This window comes from Bombus bifarius, unplaced genomic scaffold (assembly GCF_011952205.1).
Source record: "Bombus bifarius isolate JDL3187 unplaced genomic scaffold, Bbif_JDL3187 scf7180000007979, whole genome shotgun sequence".
Lineage (NCBI taxonomy): Eukaryota > Metazoa > Arthropoda > Insecta > Hymenoptera > Apidae > Bombus > Bombus bifarius.
Genome location: NW_022884364.1, coordinates 734,392 through 751,432, shown reverse-complemented (window position 1 = coordinate 751,432; position 17,041 = coordinate 734,392). Strand labels below are relative to the sequence as shown.

General features: G+C 31.2%; 3 protein-coding genes across 7 annotated transcripts; 2 read left to right on the top strand and 1 right to left on the bottom strand.

The window, feature by feature from the left end:
* The first annotated feature begins 801 nt into the window (after positions 1–801).
* LOC117204710 lies at positions 802–7,866 on the top strand. 2 transcript variants are annotated; one of them, XM_033442391.1, is made up of 4 exons: positions 802–1,002; positions 5,166–5,338; positions 5,891–6,434; positions 6,967–7,866. In XM_033442391.1, the coding sequence occupies exons 1-4, from the start codon at positions 985–987 to the stop codon at positions 7,282–7,284; spliced, it is 1,053 nt and encodes a 350-aa protein (XP_033298282.1). In that variant the 5' UTR covers positions 802–984; the 3' UTR covers positions 7,285–7,866. The 2 variants fall into 2 exon arrangements, with proteins under 2 accessions (XP_033298282.1, XP_033298281.1); XM_033442390.1 differs by lacking the exon at positions 802–1,002 and adding an exon at positions 4,628–4,779.
* On the bottom strand, positions 7,569–13,405 carry LOC117204711 (CKLF-like MARVEL transmembrane domain-containing protein 8). 2 transcript variants are annotated; one of them, XM_033442392.1, is made up of 5 exons: positions 13,142–13,405; positions 10,015–10,178; positions 9,315–9,488; positions 8,905–9,003; positions 7,569–8,663 (listed from the first exon to the last, which is right to left on the bottom strand). In XM_033442392.1, the coding sequence occupies exons 2-5, from the start codon at positions 10,147–10,149 to the stop codon at positions 8,529–8,531; spliced, it is 543 nt and encodes a 180-aa protein (XP_033298283.1). In that variant the 5' UTR covers positions 10,150–10,178; positions 13,142–13,405; the 3' UTR covers positions 7,569–8,528. The 2 variants fall into 2 exon arrangements, with proteins under 2 accessions (XP_033298283.1, XP_033298284.1); XM_033442393.1 differs by having other exon boundaries at positions 10,015–10,162; positions 13,143–13,405.
* Positions 13,406–13,769: 364 nt separating this feature from the next.
* On the top strand, positions 13,770–16,852 carry LOC117204708 (male-specific lethal 3 homolog). Of its 3 annotated transcripts, none has more exons than XM_033442386.1 (11): positions 13,770–13,851; positions 14,157–14,264; positions 14,332–14,400; positions 14,481–14,590; positions 14,707–14,890; positions 14,977–15,162; positions 15,260–15,564; positions 15,721–15,930; positions 16,041–16,204; positions 16,273–16,357; positions 16,443–16,852. In XM_033442386.1, exons 1-11 carry the CDS (start codon positions 13,789–13,791, stop codon positions 16,528–16,530), a joined length of 1,572 nt encoding a protein of 523 aa, XP_033298277.1. In that variant the 5' UTR covers positions 13,770–13,788; the 3' UTR covers positions 16,531–16,852. The 3 variants fall into 3 exon arrangements, with proteins under 3 accessions (XP_033298277.1, XP_033298276.1, XP_033298279.1); XM_033442385.1 differs by having other exon boundaries at positions 13,771–13,851; positions 16,011–16,204; XM_033442388.1 differs by lacking the exon at positions 13,770–13,851 and adding an exon at positions 13,858–14,031 and having other exon boundaries at positions 14,144–14,264; positions 16,011–16,204; positions 16,443–16,851.
* Positions 16,853–17,041: the final 189 nt, after the last annotated feature.

Below are 17,041 nucleotides of genomic sequence, written 5' to 3'. Positions count from 1 at the left end.
ATAACACTAAAATAATTGTAAACTGAAAAGCATATTAATACTTATTATAAAAGCACATATTAATACTTATGTTACAAATATTAATTTTATTAGAAACGTGTAACTGAAAGTTTTGTACTATTTAATGTTTATTACTAGGAAATAAACTAGTAGTAAATGCGGACTGTAATGAAAGTAAAAACACTAATGTTATTGATGCAATAACACACTATATTGTGTCATTACAGGCAATTATTGTTAATATTCTACAATATTAATTTTTTTAATATTTCAATAATGCAATATTAAATTACCCACAATACCCGTACTAAAGTATACTATATAATCACCTATTTCATCAATTTCTAACATGATTAAATAATTATAAATGACCATTTCTGATATTGCTATTACTTTTTATTGTACCTATAATACTTCATATATACTACTATACTTATACATATATAATACTAATAATTATGTACAATCCATAATATACGTTAAACATAGACTAACAGTGTATCATACTACTATCACTAATACTAACAATAACTATTAAAATTACACAAAACTAAAATAAAACTATGTAAAGATATAAAACTGTATCTTCTTCTTAGAGTCTTACATAGAGTTTTAAAATAGGGTCCTATAAAAGCAAAGTAAAACTACAACCTGTCTCCACAAAAGTAATTAATCGGGAATAACGGTTCAAGTTCGCCAGACAAGAAAGATGAGCGTTCAGTATCGGGACACCGATAATATTACCGCTGAGACAAATTAAAGAACTGCGTATACCTGTGACGTGCCGAATCGTTTCGCGATCTCGTATTCCTGCTGGCCGATGGGAAAGTTGGCCTGCGTGCTGCTCGTACCATAGGAATTTAAACGGGGATATAGGTATAAGAACACGGAGACGGGGAGTCATTCGCGGTAGTGTGAGGCATAAACGCGCCGGCACCACACCCAGCGTGACCACCATTGCGACAGGGGACACAGGATACGGCCATGCGCGTCGCGGTGATCGTGAGTAGCCAAAATTAGTTTTTTCTATTCATCCCTTTTTTGCATCCATTAAAGATCCAGCGACGCTTCGGCCCCCATGTCGTCCGCCATTTTGTTGAATCCACCCTAAACTTCCTTTTTCCGTAACCATCGTCTATCTCAATGGCTTTTCCACTTTTCATTTTCCTGTTTCGCTAACAATTAAAAAGTGTGGTTCAGTGCATGAGAATGACAGTAAAGTAAGATAATAGTAAATACAGTGAACGTAGTAAATAATAAGAAGAATAGAGTAATAGTAAAGGATAGTAAAGAATATAGAGAAATGGAAAACTGGCATGTATTAGCCAGTGGCATAACGTTCAATGGACCGTAATAGAGTTAAAAGTTCCAAAGCCCGACGTCCTTTCACTAATGATTGGATAGAGGTATGAAAATAGAGGTATGAAAATAGAGGTATGAAAATAGAGGTATGAAAATAGAGGTCTGAGTTTGAATGTGCTGCCATAGACCATCCTATTTCGTTCTCCACGGAACTGAAAGTGTTGCGCGCGAAGCGCGAAATTTGAAAATGTTTGGGACAAATCTGAAGAAATGATCTATGAGATGGAAGAAAGTTGAAAGTTAATTAAAATATTCTAGAAGTGTATTTTAACTCGAAGATATTGGAATTTAAAAAATTGTTAAGATATGAAATGAGAAGGGATATAATTATAATTTAAATTAGTTTGAATGTTTCAAAAAATGGAAATATGAAAAATGTAAAATTCTTAAGTAAAGGGGCGAAAATATTTTTTATAAATTGGGTAATTTAGAAAATAATTGTAATTTTGCAACATAAATTTTGAAACATAAAGTAAAAATTTCAATAGGGAGGAAAACAGGAGTTTCTTGTTTAAAATTCATAAATAGAAAAATGATTTAAATTCTTCATAAAAAGGACATTTTTCTTGCAAAGTTTTAGGCTTTACTTTATGTTTCAAGCTGTGTCATTGTGGTATGTTTACAATAAAATCATAAAAGAAGGGTAAAGGGGGAGGAAGAAATAGCGCATGCCAAGAGACTCCTAGTAGACAAACAGGTTTTTAGACAATGTGTAAAAAACTGTATCAACTTACATATTGAGTTTCCTTTATACTTGACATTCCTTTCAATCAGCCCTACTAGATGTCCATGTTCCCAAATACACTTGAGTAGAACAGCTTTCTGTTTCGACCGGTTATGCTTTGTAATCGCCATATATTACGTAAGGAACGCGAACCAACATACTTTTCATAACTGCTCTACCATTTTTTTCCCCTTATTTTTACAATCACTTTCAGTAAAACAAATATTAAAACTTTGCTGTTTAAAAGATCGAAAAAAAATTATATTACTCGAAATAAACGAAGAATCACGTATTTTATATTCAAATCTAGCTTAATATAAATTATATATCATATATTTAAGTCTTCTTCGATCAATATACTATACTTCACATATACCATAATTTATTTTTAATAAAAATGATATGACAGCTTAAGAATAAGAGATCGATAAATAAAGAAATTGTCATACCTATCCAAGAGAAGTAACTCGTTCTTCCCTTGGTCAATGGATTAAAAAGGAAAAATTATATCCACCAAATCGTGACTTCAATATCAAGTCGGAATCGTTCGAAGAATCTCACGCACGCCTTTCGAAAACGTGATATCCATCGCAAAATCGAAAAGAAAATCGGAAACGACGAACGGGGAAAGAGAAGGCATATCGTTTAAAGGAAGAAAGTGAAAGTATTCACGGAGAAGTGAATGAACGAGCAAACTGGTGCGGTGAAAGAAAACGAAATTCGGCGGCAGAGAAATTGTAACAGATCTTGAACGCATTTCTAAACGAGCGTTCGGCCACGAGGGACGAAAATTAACGGGTTGCTCGCACAAGCAAACCGGGTGAAAGTGGCCAGGCAAGAAAGTCGAATAGATTTTTCATTGTATATTCCTTATAAATATCTAAGCGCGTGCCACCAGTTGGAACGAAGTGCAATCTCGTAAGAAACAAATCCATGTCCAGTCGATTCGCCTGTCTCTCCCTTCTCTCTCTCTCTCTCTCTCTCTCTTTCTCTCTCTTTCTCTCTTTCCCTCTTTCTGGCGAGTCCGGTGCATTCCTGCGAACTAGAGGAACTATAGATGAGGATATGGCGATCCGGTTCGATACCGGCTCCACTTCGCCAACACGATTGCCACAACCTATACTTCCTTTCCTCTTTCACCTTGCCAGTTTTAGAAGATGTCGAGGCATTTTTGACGTTTCTGATGAAATTTTCTAATTTAATGCATTCTTAAAGTTGCTAGAGAATTTTCATAAAGAGATTTTTGCGTTCTTTGATTTTACGTTTCTGAAAATTTTGGCAAAGATCGGTTTCGGGGATCGTGATACTTCGAGATTTGAAGGTTTTTGAATTGTGTTATAGCGTCGTGATAATATGATACATTTTTGTCCAATTTATTTTTATTTATCACCATCTTGTTTAAAACACCCTACTTCAAACACTTTTACTACCAGCTTATTGACATACCGAAGTTCGCACTTAATCATCGACATTTCAAGTTTCATAAAGAAAGAAGGGAAAAAATTTCTGACATCATCAAAACCTTAATCACTCTTGATTTGCCAAGAATGTTAGCAACTTGCAACACCTGCTGCAATTTTCGATAGAATCCCAAGACAAACCGGACAGCATACCGCTCTCACTTCCTTCAACTATTAACACAGTCACTGTTGATTATATATCTAACAGATATTTGCATATCGCAAAAACTTTATACTTGTGTCCTGTATAAAGTTACTATAAACAAATTTTACACGAACAGGTCGTCTGTCATACGCGTATCATAAAGATAACGCGCCGACTCCACGATATACGTAGTGAACGTAATAGGCACGCCAATCGATTAAGACAATATTCTAAATATGCATAAAATTCTCGTATGTTATGGGAATTTTGAAATTCCATCTAAAATATTGATAAAGACACGTTACGATTTCTTCCATTTCTTTAATTTTTACCAGTTGCACTTATCGATCCTCTTACATCCCTAGTATTTACTTTCCTGTAATTCGACATTATCCTTACATAGTCAGTTACGTTAACACGACCGGTATTTCATATTCTTATATAACGAAAATTACAGGAGGGAACAGACCTGTTAGCATAACTCCTCGAGACACGTTAGAAGGGGGTTGCGATCAAGCAGACAGCCGTCGAATCCCGGCATTTATTGGCACGATCGTAATTCGATTGTTCTTACTTTTCCATTTGCATTCGTTTGATATATAACAGGTTTCCACCAAGGGACTGGTCTGAAACCGGTCCAGATATTCTAGTTTACGCGTTTCTAATCGCATTCGTGCACCTATATACGCTTGATAATTAACGTAGGCTACATGACAACACGTCGTTGGTCACAAAATTCATGGTACAGAACTTGGAGAAAAGTGAAAGCGTTTCGATTTCGAGAACTCGCGATGCATAATGCCCACATTCGTGTAATGCAACATATGTGGCGCACACGTAACTTGTTGCTTGACATTTAAGTCACCGTAGTGACAACAATGAAAGAAAAAGAAGCTGAGGAGAAGGGAAAAAATGTGGAAGGACGGTCGTACGTGGAACGCATAGTTTACCTTGTCGTAATCTGATTGGTGTAACTCGTAAGCTTATCGTGTGTGCTTCCGTAATAGTACCCCAAATCGAAGATAGGCATTAGTTCAATGTGTCATATGTTTATCAGATTAAGTTATTTATGCATAAATGCACAGAATGTGAGTAATATGCACAACTATTCGTTGTGATACATATCTCTGTTGGAATTCTATTGCTTTAGTTACATTCATAAAAATATGAATTTACATTAACATCCGCAGTCAACATCATTGTCGTCTATTATTATTGTATTTTAATATTACCTTGAGCTAATTTTATTTGCCTTTCATCAGACTTATATCTTTTATGTCTTTTATGTTTTATTTTTTCTAGTTCATCAACTAAATTGGCGTCGATACACTGCATTTTATTTCGTGGATATAAAGACATATCGTTTGTGAAAAGGAACTTTTATTAGTTAATTAATTTTATAATTCTTTATTTTATTGCTATCTTTAATTTTTTATTTCTTTCTATGTTGCGAAAATATTTTATTCTATTATAGTTGTTGGCGTGCGTCACTGCGCTGGCTTCGGCCCAATTTAATCAGGATGACAATATACCAAAAGGATCGCCTCTTCGATCAACTCGTTTCCAGAGACTTCCATCTGCTCGACCAGCACTTCCAACGCAAGCTGGACTTGCGAATCAACGAATTCGCCGTCCAATTACATTTAGGTATCATTAAGTTTACAATATCAAATATTTTAACGGAGACGAGATATAGAATCCTACATTTCATTTATGATTTTAATATCATATGAGATTCTGAAAAGAAATCTGAACACTATTTTTAAATGAAAATAACTACACATAACGATATAAATCTTTTATGATGCATATTTTGTTATTCATAAATTTTGTCATTTTGAATTAGTTCATTCATTTAACTTGTGAGAAAATTTAGCTGAGTAATTTAAATGTACTTTTATAGTGCTACAACATATTTGTGTATTGATAACATGTTTACATGAAATACAAAAAAAAAATTACATAATAGGAATAAAAATAAAAACTCAATATAGGATTAAACAGAGTTAAAATAATATAAAAAATCCTTTAAATATTCAAAATATTTCAACATTTAGCTATTCGAATTACATTTCTAAGTTACTCTAGAGTAAAAACATAACCTAATCCCAGTAATCAACTACACGAAAACACAGTAATATAATATCTTTTTTTTAAATTACTCTCTACGTTATACATCTTTATACCTTATTTTATCAGACCCAAAGGAGCGGAAGATTCAATCGGAACAGGTCCAGGTTTCACACCCATCAGATCATTGCGACCAAATTTACCCACAGGACCAGCGCCACTTCCTCAACAAATCAAACCAGTGAACGAGGAGCCAGATGAAACGCGAAACCGCGAACCACCTCGGAATCACAATAATCAAGATGACGATACCGATCTAAGTGACGACCTTCCAGATAGCCAAGAAGGAAGCGAAGAAAGCGAAGAAAATGTGCCACGAGCAGTTCCAAATCTTGGTACAGTAGGTTCGATATCGAGGACTTCCGCTAACATTGGCCCGACTGCACAACCAGTGCAATATCGTCCTGTTTCGGGATCAGGAAGTCCAACTGGCAGAGGAAGTGGAATACCAACCGCACCAGCATTAGCACCAGTTCAGTATCGACCGACAGCAAAACCGAACAAACCAAGGAAACCGATAGAAGAACCATTTAAGCAACAGGTTAAACCACCTGCAAAATCAGTGAAACCATCTCAATCTTACGATACTCGCGGAAAGAAGCCCGTTGCACAGGTTAGTTTTAAACAAGCTTATGGTAGCACTGTTTGAGCTTCAACGTTTAAGACTAGAGTATTTTCCTCGCTCTATTAGAATTTATCTGATAAAAAGGAATAATTTTTGTTTATAAAAATATTAGTTAAAATATTGCAGTATTGTATTTATTGTCACATAATAATCATGTCAATAGTTAATTAATGAGAGGATTTCCCTTAACGAGATTATGTATGTAACCAGTTAATTTTAATAGTTATGATATATAAGCATTAAGTTTTAGAGTCGAAATACAATCTTGCAGGAAGGTGCTAAATAAAATATAAAAATATAATTTCGTGACGCAAGGTATTTAAACTTCTAACATTTTCGTAATTGGACTAACACACTTTTTCAAAAGTGGAGAATGATGCTTGTAGTAGTTATTGTCAAGAGAGAGTGAAACTGATCTAAAATGAGACTGTTAAATGAGGAGGAAAATATATCGATTACTTTAATTAGATTATTCCTAATATACAGTATCTATTAAAGACATTTCGATGTTTCGCAATAGATTATTAGGCGATATCGCAACGATAATCCGGACGGTTCAATCACCTGGGGCTTCGAGAACGACGACGGATCTTACAAAGAAGAAATAATCGGTGTCGATTGTATCACTAGAGGTAAATACGGCTATATCGATCCAGACGGTATTCGTCGAGAATACACGTACGAAACTGGTATCAAATGCGACGAGGAACAACGAGAAGAAGAAGAAGAGAACGGGTTCGTTGATTATCAAGAGAATAAACTAGTACTTCCCGATGGTAAAACCATAGATCTATCGAGTATGGGTAAAAAGCAAACTCGTAGACCTCGTTACCATTAGTAATATATTTTATATAATTTCTTTCTTTTTTGAGTTTTCATATCGAACAATCGAAACTTTGATCATTAGAATTCAAAAGAAAATTTTCATGCGATCCTTTTCTCATAATTCATCAATTTTTTAAATATTTAATAGTACCATATTTCGGGTGATGTTAAAAAAGAGCTTTATTAAGAAAAACATAATATGTAACATAAAATAACAAGTTAAATTACTAATCATCGGAAATTATAAGTTAGAACATAGTTGGCGATTATTTATCTCGATAATAACGACGCTTAAAATTAAAGTAACATTGAATCGTTTATTTCGTAAAGCATCGATCAAGTAATACAATACAAGTTTTGTCGTGACCATTGTCATCGTGTGTTCTTTGTGTTTGAAATTTGTAATTAGAATTAGTTAGTATGTGTACATATAAATGTAGGTACCTGTATCGAGTTCGTCGAATAAAAATAACAAAATACATGTAACACGCTGCGTAATATTATCAAAGCATGCGTATAAATTACATAAGCAATTCTTTCATCCCTAACTTTTACCGGTATATGATTTTTCATACAATATACATAACAATAAGTGTAGATGACGAAATGTAATATGGTTTGTTATACAATACAGTCTAACATTATCTTCTCGCGAGTAATCATAAATAAATTAATGTAACCATCCGCCCATTTGGCATTCTAATCAGGAATGCGATGGAATTGCTATTCGTATGAAATTAAATATAAAATGAGTACAAATATATCAACAATTCGTTTATAATATGAACACAATACTGATTAAACATATATTTCTTGTACATGTATACAAATATATGTGTATGTATATAATAACTCTTAAAAATATTTACTTTTAATATTAACAGACTTTAAAAATTCACGAAATAATGTACAGTTACTGTATATGTATATATAAGAGATTCAAAAATACGCGTTATGTTATAATAGTATGTATATCGTTCCCTTGTAACGCAAAAATATGAAATCATCGAATATCGTGCTTCCGTGCGTAAACGAATACATTCGCTCTGTAGATAAAAGATAGCGAAATCAATTTCAAATCTGTTGTGGTCTGTTATTGTTTTGTTAGCATTTCACATTCAACTGTTAAAATGAGGAACGTACGAAAGCACGAATAGGAGTTACGAGAACAAACTCCCTCTATAAAAGCAAAGATATGTTTTGAAACTGGTCCATTTGTGTAATTCTTCTAAACGTCACACATTTTTTGTGATGAAACTAGTACGCAGGACTCGTTACCGTAGATACTTGTTTTGGTGTATGCTGTCCTTGCGCTAAGGCACCGCTTCTTGAAGCATGGAACTTGAGCCAGGCATCATAACCGTAAGCTACCATGGCGCAGAATCCAAAGAACTACGATGAGATATATAATGATATTAAAAAAAAGACACCAAACTCTTTAAAGTGGTTTTTCGAGGTATAATTTGTTTAAAATGAATTACTTTCTTAATTATGTTTACTCCGATGATCTTAAGTGACCAATAGAAATTGAATAGACAAGCATAAGCTAGATATAGAATAAATCTGAGATACTCGTCTAACAATCAGGACATCTAGTTCTCAGTAATTCTAATTTGTAATTTCAAAAACTTACTGCTGCAGCACCAAAAGCTTCTACATATTTAGCATAACCAGCTGCAAGAGAAGCGGCCAGCACATAGAAAATAGTCCAAAGTATGCAAAATGTAAGTTCCTACAAATAAAAATACAGCTAAGTTATTCTTGAAATATCCTTGATTATCACTACTTTGCAAGGAAATATTGAATACGATAATACACAACAGGAAAAATAATGACGATATTAAAGTAATTAAAACGAATTATAAACAAAGTTCGTATATAGAATAGAATGTCCTAGTTCCAACTGGGATCAATATTTTGCCTTCGCGCAAAAGCAATCTGCACGTTAACTTTTTAACAGATTCCTATTTAGGATATTCGCTTCCTATTAAAAGATATTAAGATCTTATCTAGAAAATGAATTATTCTTTCTTTTAAACTCACTATTTTTAGCCAAGGAATTTTCGAGAATTTTTCTACGATATGGAATAAGTAGAAAACGAGTAATATTCCTGTGAACCAAAAGCCACCCATGGCCACAGTGTTAAACCATGCTCCGCGACTAAAATTGCTATGACTCGTTACCGTAATGCATATGAAACCTAAAAGATTTAAGACCTACAAAAACATAATAGATTATTAATAATTAATATTTTATATCCTTAAGAAAATTAAATTTTATATCGTTAAATAATTACATATGATATAGTTCAACTTTTTAAAAATTTCAACAACGTTATATTAAAAACATATACATATATACGCATATTTAAGTATATTACATAAATAATAATCTTATAATAAATTGAGTAGTAATTCCGTTTACAAAATATTATTCTCGTAGATATGTATTTACATTCATCTTACAAAATCTTTTCTGTACTGTAATAAAAGTATGTGAACAAGAAATCTATTTTAGGTTGAAGATCCTTGTCGATTAATTAGCATGACAATCTGACAGTAAAAAACCTGAATCCATCCTTGAGTTTCATTAACATCGCTAATCTTATGCCCCATTCATACTGCTGTTCGCGAGCAATTCACGAGAATAACATTTGACAACAATATGGATGTTAATGAAAATTCGTATGTGATATACATAAATCAAAGCTACGATCCATTGAACTAGTTATTATCGACTTACCACCTGTGCGACTTTCAGCATTCCAGGTAATGTTTTTATGTAAGATGGGTCGAATCGAATACTTGTTTGTGTTGTGGTAGAAGTGGTCGTTACCGTCGTCGTTGTAGTATGTTGTGCTGGAAATCCTTGATCCATCGTAATAGGTCACGTTAAAAAAAATTTCACTGTAATATTACAAAATACTAAATATTGAATACAAGAAATAATATTATTAATAGAAGAGGAATGAATTTTCATTTAAATATTAAACTGAATTTTAAATAGGAAATATCAAACTTTAAGAAATATAAAAAATAAATAATCGAAGATAGTAAAGATAGTACAAAAATAGCAATACTTAAAAAAAAATCAAAGAATAATTAAATTAAAATTTTCTTAAATTGTAATTTTTTTGAAATTTCGATATGAAATATTACATTTTTAATAATTAAAACTTCAATAGTTAAAGAATTCTTATTGAAATTTCAAAAAAGCTATGATTTAAAGGAGTTTTATTTTTTTTACGAAAGAATAAGGAAATCTCATACGAGAAGTGTAAAGGCATTCGTTTGCGCACGTTTAATTAGCAAACCGCGATACGGTTAAACATAGCAGTTTCAATCTCGTTTTATCAGGACCGACCATAGATTGATTTTCACCATCTCAACAACCGTCGAATTAATCTGCTTAAAAAATACCTCTCGTTTATTTACATAGCAGAAGCAACTGAACTATTTACATTGCACAATTCGTTAATTAAAAATGATAGGGATTGGAATACAAATATGAAATCTGGTATAACTAACCTAGTTACGGGCAAATTTATTTTCCATAATGCTATCATTGGTCATTTAATTTTATTCGTTTAATTTTATTATTATACAGATTGTTCGCTCATTATCGTAAAGAAAAGTATGATAAATCCAAATAAAAAGATAATGGCAAATGTAATACATGGATAAACATAACCGCTAAATATACTGCTAGAAACCATAAGAAGAGAATTATCTTGCAATCGTCTTTTCACATAACTAGGTTAGATTGCTATTCTAATATTTCTAGAAAGAAATTCAATTTGTCGATACAAAGATATTCTATTCTATTTTCTAATAAATATTATTTTTCTTTTCATGCAATGTTATTCGTCTGAATAATTTGCACATTCAATGAAAAAAAAAACATTAAGATATTAAGTCTTTCAGAAGCTAATCTGATCAATTATAGGTACATAATCAGTATTCAGCTTCTTTAAAAACAAGTTATTTACCTTCATAAGTAGACTGCGGATATTTATGCAAATTCATACCGCTATGAATATAATTAAAAATATGGAATCCAGGTAGAAAACTGATTTATCTACTAAATATTATATACTATATTTTGGATAATTCATATATTTTTCTATATTATATTCATATAATTCATATATATTTCTATATTATGTCTATCCTGCACATTTTACGCTTTTAAATTCCACATAAATGCATAAAAATCTCGCAGTCTATATAACATAAGGAATCGTACACTCTAAAATAAATTAAAAAAATTAATATTTAAAACATGATCGTTTAAGTACGATCTATACGGTTCATATGATTATGGCTCCTCAGAAGAATTGAATCATATCACTATTGTAATTAGCGAGAAAAGCTCGCGTGATCCCGATTTATCGCGTAGGACAAAAGGCGTAAACACGTTGCGTCGTAGATAAACACGGACAATTGCGTTGCGATTAGTCCTTTGATTCAAACCACTCAATAAAATTATGTCATATCCTGACGACATATTGAAAGAATTATTTAATGTTACACGGTGAAATCATCTGCATTGAAAATAGCGAATGACAGACTTTCTATCTTATGAACAATGCACAAGTAATGCGCCAGAAAATGAATTTGTCTGCCTAATCTATTCGTGAATAAGTTGATTACATGTATGTTCGTGCATGTGGGCGGTGGATTTGATTGTATGACATGATATCATGGTTGAAACTTCATATTTAAGAACTAAGAACACATGAATACATACAGCAGATTATAAAATTATTGTGGCACTTATAAAAATTTGTTATGGATATATTATATCTGATTATACAAAACATTTTTTTAATTTTATTTTATATAATATTTTGTACAAAAATGGAACTTACATATCATTTTCAGTTTGGCTTCAAATTACGCTAGTAGAAAGTATCAATGAAACTTCAAAAAGTTTCGATAACGCACATAATATATTCGTCAAAATTCTCTAATATATGTTCAAATGTTTTCGTGAGCCATATAAAATAAAATTAAATTGAAATGAAAACAAAAGCTGAAAATAAACCGACATATAGTAAATATGTGGATATGTTATTAATTTGCTCCAAACGTGATTCATCCCAGATATTGTTAATTTTGAGACATCTGCGAAAGTTAACTCTAAATGTAAAATATTTTCTAAGATGAAAGTATCATTACTTTACCTAGTAAAATAGTACTATTTAACAAGAAAGATGTTGTAATTAAAAAATTGTTCAAACTCTCTTTTTATTAAAATACATCAACAATATTCTATTAAATACCTTCAAAGCCATGAATATGGCTGAATTATTAATAGTTTTCTACTCAAAATATTCTATTTCAAACTGATTTTATGAAAAACTTATTCGTCCTACTTATATCACTCCTGTAACGAATCAATAATATGTTTTCACAAAACGAAGATATTTTAAGGACTGCAAAAGTACGTAATTGGTTGTAACGTATTTATTTGAAAGACAGGTTTAAATTATAGTTTAGAATTAAGATAGACAAATACTTTCTCTAACAATAATAACTTTTGCTACTTTCATGTATTAACGAAAGTTAACAATGAAAAACGGCAAAAAAAAATCTTGAGTCTAGTAAGTAGTAGTTCTTGTCACTCTGTACGTGAACATGAAATAGCGGGAACGAGAGTTAGTTAGCATTCTTAGTGTGTAATTAAAATATGGTTAACGCAACACTGTTTTGTTACTTCACTTTCACGACTCGTGCATACAGGTTTCTCCTACTTAGCTGATTTTTGTTTTACTTATTTACGTTATACATAGTTCTCACGACAGCGTACGATGTATGCCGAGACATTATTTCTATGTACATATATGTATGTATAGTGTGTAGTATACCTGATTTGACAGACTGATCTGTATACTCAATTATTTTCAAATCTTCCGTATTTAGTGCACTCAGTCTGGAACTTTTCTATCCTCAAAATAATCCAAAATAAAGATGTTAATCTGCTTTCCACCGCACCCGAATGCATGTATAAATAACAGAAGATATAACACTGAACACGTTTCGAAACAAACCACACTATTACAAATGGATCTACGAAACTTGGTATGTACGATCCGTACGATTCTTCTGCCCCACTTTATTATTCACATACACAATTCCCTCTGATAGAAAAATGTATAACTATCTAATAAGTAGACATTAACTCAATCGGTAAATAAACTTTATTATACAGATATTAATTTTATCTATCGTAGAAAATATACATGTCGATAATACAAAATTTGACAAATAATTTGTAATTAATGTTAAAAGTTTAGTTAATAATTTGCATAATCTTTTCCTTCATACATGTACACAAGGATAAATAATTTCATAATTGATGTAAACTTATAAAGGAAGTATCTCGATTGCTCGTTAATGTAAAATGCAGTATGTATATATATAAAAGAATGTGATATCGATACATATGGTGAGTTTCCATGCAATATGAATATATATAAACCATCTTTACATATATTCGTCACTTCCTTGTTTGATGCGTCACAGATCAAAAATTATTTCAAATGAAACTTTGTGTTTAAATCTGAACTCAAGTAAGGTTAGCTGTATATAAACAATTACGACGATACAATTGTATAAACGATTTTAATACCGGAAGACTTAAACTTTCGTTTACACGATATTTATAATATATCATGTGAAAATCCAATACATTTAATGATTATTAATAAAATTAAATAAAAGGTCTTACATGATTTGATACAGAAATTTCTGCATGGTTGGTTATTTTACATTTAAATATAACAAGTTTAAGGTTATGTTAGTCTAAACAATACAAATTTGTTACCGCATTGTTACTCGATTATTTACGAAAAAGATTTGTGGTTTAGACCTATTCACTAGGAAGGAATGGTTTCTACTCGAGGGCCAAAATTTAAATTTTGTGATGGTGAAAAAGTCCTTTGTTATGAACCTGATCCTACGAAAGCAAAAGTATTGTACGATTCTAAGGTATATTATGAAAATACAAGGCAATAAATACACAAAGTTTTTGTTATTTAATAACGTATAATTTTAGGTACTTGATGTTATAGTTAACAAAGATCAAAGAGGACGTAAAGCTGTTGAATATCTAATACATTTCCAGGTAAATAATAAATACTTGTGTGAAATATTATCTTACTTCTATATTTATATTTTAAATGAAATTCTCGTATAAAATAATAGGGTTGGAATTCTTCATGGGATCGTTGTGTGACAGAGGAATATGTATTAAAAGACACAGAAGAAAATCGCCAACTTCAACGAGATTTAGCACAGAAAGCACAATTGCAATTGTATGTATGAAATTGTTTGTTAATGAAATAAATATTTACTTCACTTATATGGAAAAATAATTTAATATAATAAAATTTCTTTGTATTTAATCATATGTGAATAAAATGACAAACAGAGGAGCATATCTGTATCGAAGGGAGCGTAAGAAAAGAAGTCATAAATTATCCGAACGTTTAAATGAAACTGAAAATCAAGAACCAAGACGAAGGGCAAGAAGTGGTGGTAGCAGAGCAACATCTGCAACAACTGGATCATCAGAAGATGGCAGTTCAGGACAACATGCTGATTATGATACCGAGGTATTATTTGTATATATATATCCAAATATATGTAACAAATTTATTTATATTATATCTGACAGAAATATTTATTTTCATTGTTAAAGGAAGTCATTACTGAAGAAGATACAGAAAGTAGTTCAGATTATGTTGGTGAAACAAGCGATGATGAAGACAGTGGTGGAGGTAGTCAATCTGGTGCCAGTGTAAAACCAGGAATTGATCTTGATATAGGCACTACTTTAAGAAGGATTTTGGACCAAGATTACGACTTGATAACTAATAAAAATAAGGTATTGTTTCCACACATTTTTAAAAATTACAATATGACTACGATCGAGAAAGTGTAATCTAAAATTTGAAAGTAACAAAAAGTAACATGAATTTTAGCTAGCTGTTCTCCCTGCACAACCTACTATTGCAAATATTTTAGAATCGTGGGTTCAACACTTTACAACAACACAATTAACAAACATTCCAGAAAAGCCGCAAAGGAACAAAACGAATAATACAATAGAAAAAACAATTAACGAAATAAACATATGCAGAGAAGTTGCTGATGGATTACGTATATATTTCGATTTTACATTACACGATCTCCTTTTATATAGACAAGAACAAGAACAATATTGTAATTTAAAGTCTTCTTTCTTATATACTGAGCATCCAACTCTTGTGAAAGAAGAACCAATTGAGTAAGTTTTAATATTTTAATTTATTGAAAATTAAATCTCTTGTAATCTCTCATAATTGGATGTCTCGCGTATTTTATCATTTAAAATGTTTTAGAGAAAAACAAAAAATATTTCTTGTAAAAGCAGTTTAGTTATTGTGGTTAATATAATTTTCAGAAACTCAGAAGTTTTAGTTAAAGAAGAATACGAAGATACCGAGTACGCTCATTTACCACCATTTCAAGAACACGATCAAGAAATAGATACGTCGAAAGTGATAGCAAACTCTAAACGAAGATTAAGATCATACAGAGTGAGTTCTATAGATGAAAATAAACAATTGAGATCATACGAAGAAATTAAACAAGATACAGGAAATTTATCGAGGTGAGTTAAATTTTTACGGAAACAAATCATTTTTGTATCACTTATATGATTACGAAATTGATGAGTTCTTTCTTTTTTAGTATTGCAAGTACAAGTTCTCGTTGTTCTAGCCCACGCGGTGTAACGTTACGAATACCACCTGTTACATCTGCGCAAGTCAATGCTTTGCTTCAACAATCGAACAAATGGAGATTAATGCCTGAATCTGCGAAACCCGAAGGTCCTCCAAATCCTTCCACATACTATGGTGCCATTCACTTAACACGACTATTTGGTATGTAAAATATTTTCATCAAATATTTCTAAATAAAAAATAAAACAAAATAAATAATTTTTTTTTAGTTAAGTTGCCAGACTTACTTCAATTAACAGACATACCACATAAAAAGCTAAAGGTCCTTGTGAAATATTTGGATATGTTTCTTAGGTATATATATATACTTAATTATTTATTTTTTAAATATTTTTGTTTTTTTCATGCAACTAACAAAATTATGTCTTTAATGTTGTAGCCACTTAGAAATGCACAGAGAATGGTTCGGAGAACAATTTTATATGCAAGTAGAAAGCCAATTAATGTCTCAAGCAAGTAATTCTTAACATAATAAGAATAAGCAGTATACTTACTTTATATTCGTTTACAAATACGACTGTGTATACATTACGTACGTATTACATAAGATCTACATCAAAGATGTATGTTTATGAATTCGGTATAAGTGATAAACTCTTTTGTATTAATTAACAAAATGCTTTCTTATATGCCTTCCATAATGAAATTTTAGCTTATAAATCCATTTACGTCAACAATACAAATAACAGACCACAGTTATGTGTATGAAGTAAAAGACCATGTAAATTAGATGTGTGGTAAAAGTGTAAATGAAATTTTGGAACTTATTAGGATAAAAAGTATATATTACAAAAGGTTATATTTATAATTTTTTTTTAATAAAATATTTTTGATAAAATATCAATGTGTGATTTAATATTCATATCATTAACATTTGTATGCCAGTAATATTTATTAATACGGAGAATCAACTATTTATAAGTAATTTAATCTACTAATAAATAATTTTAATTTAAACATAACCTCATATTGTTTCTC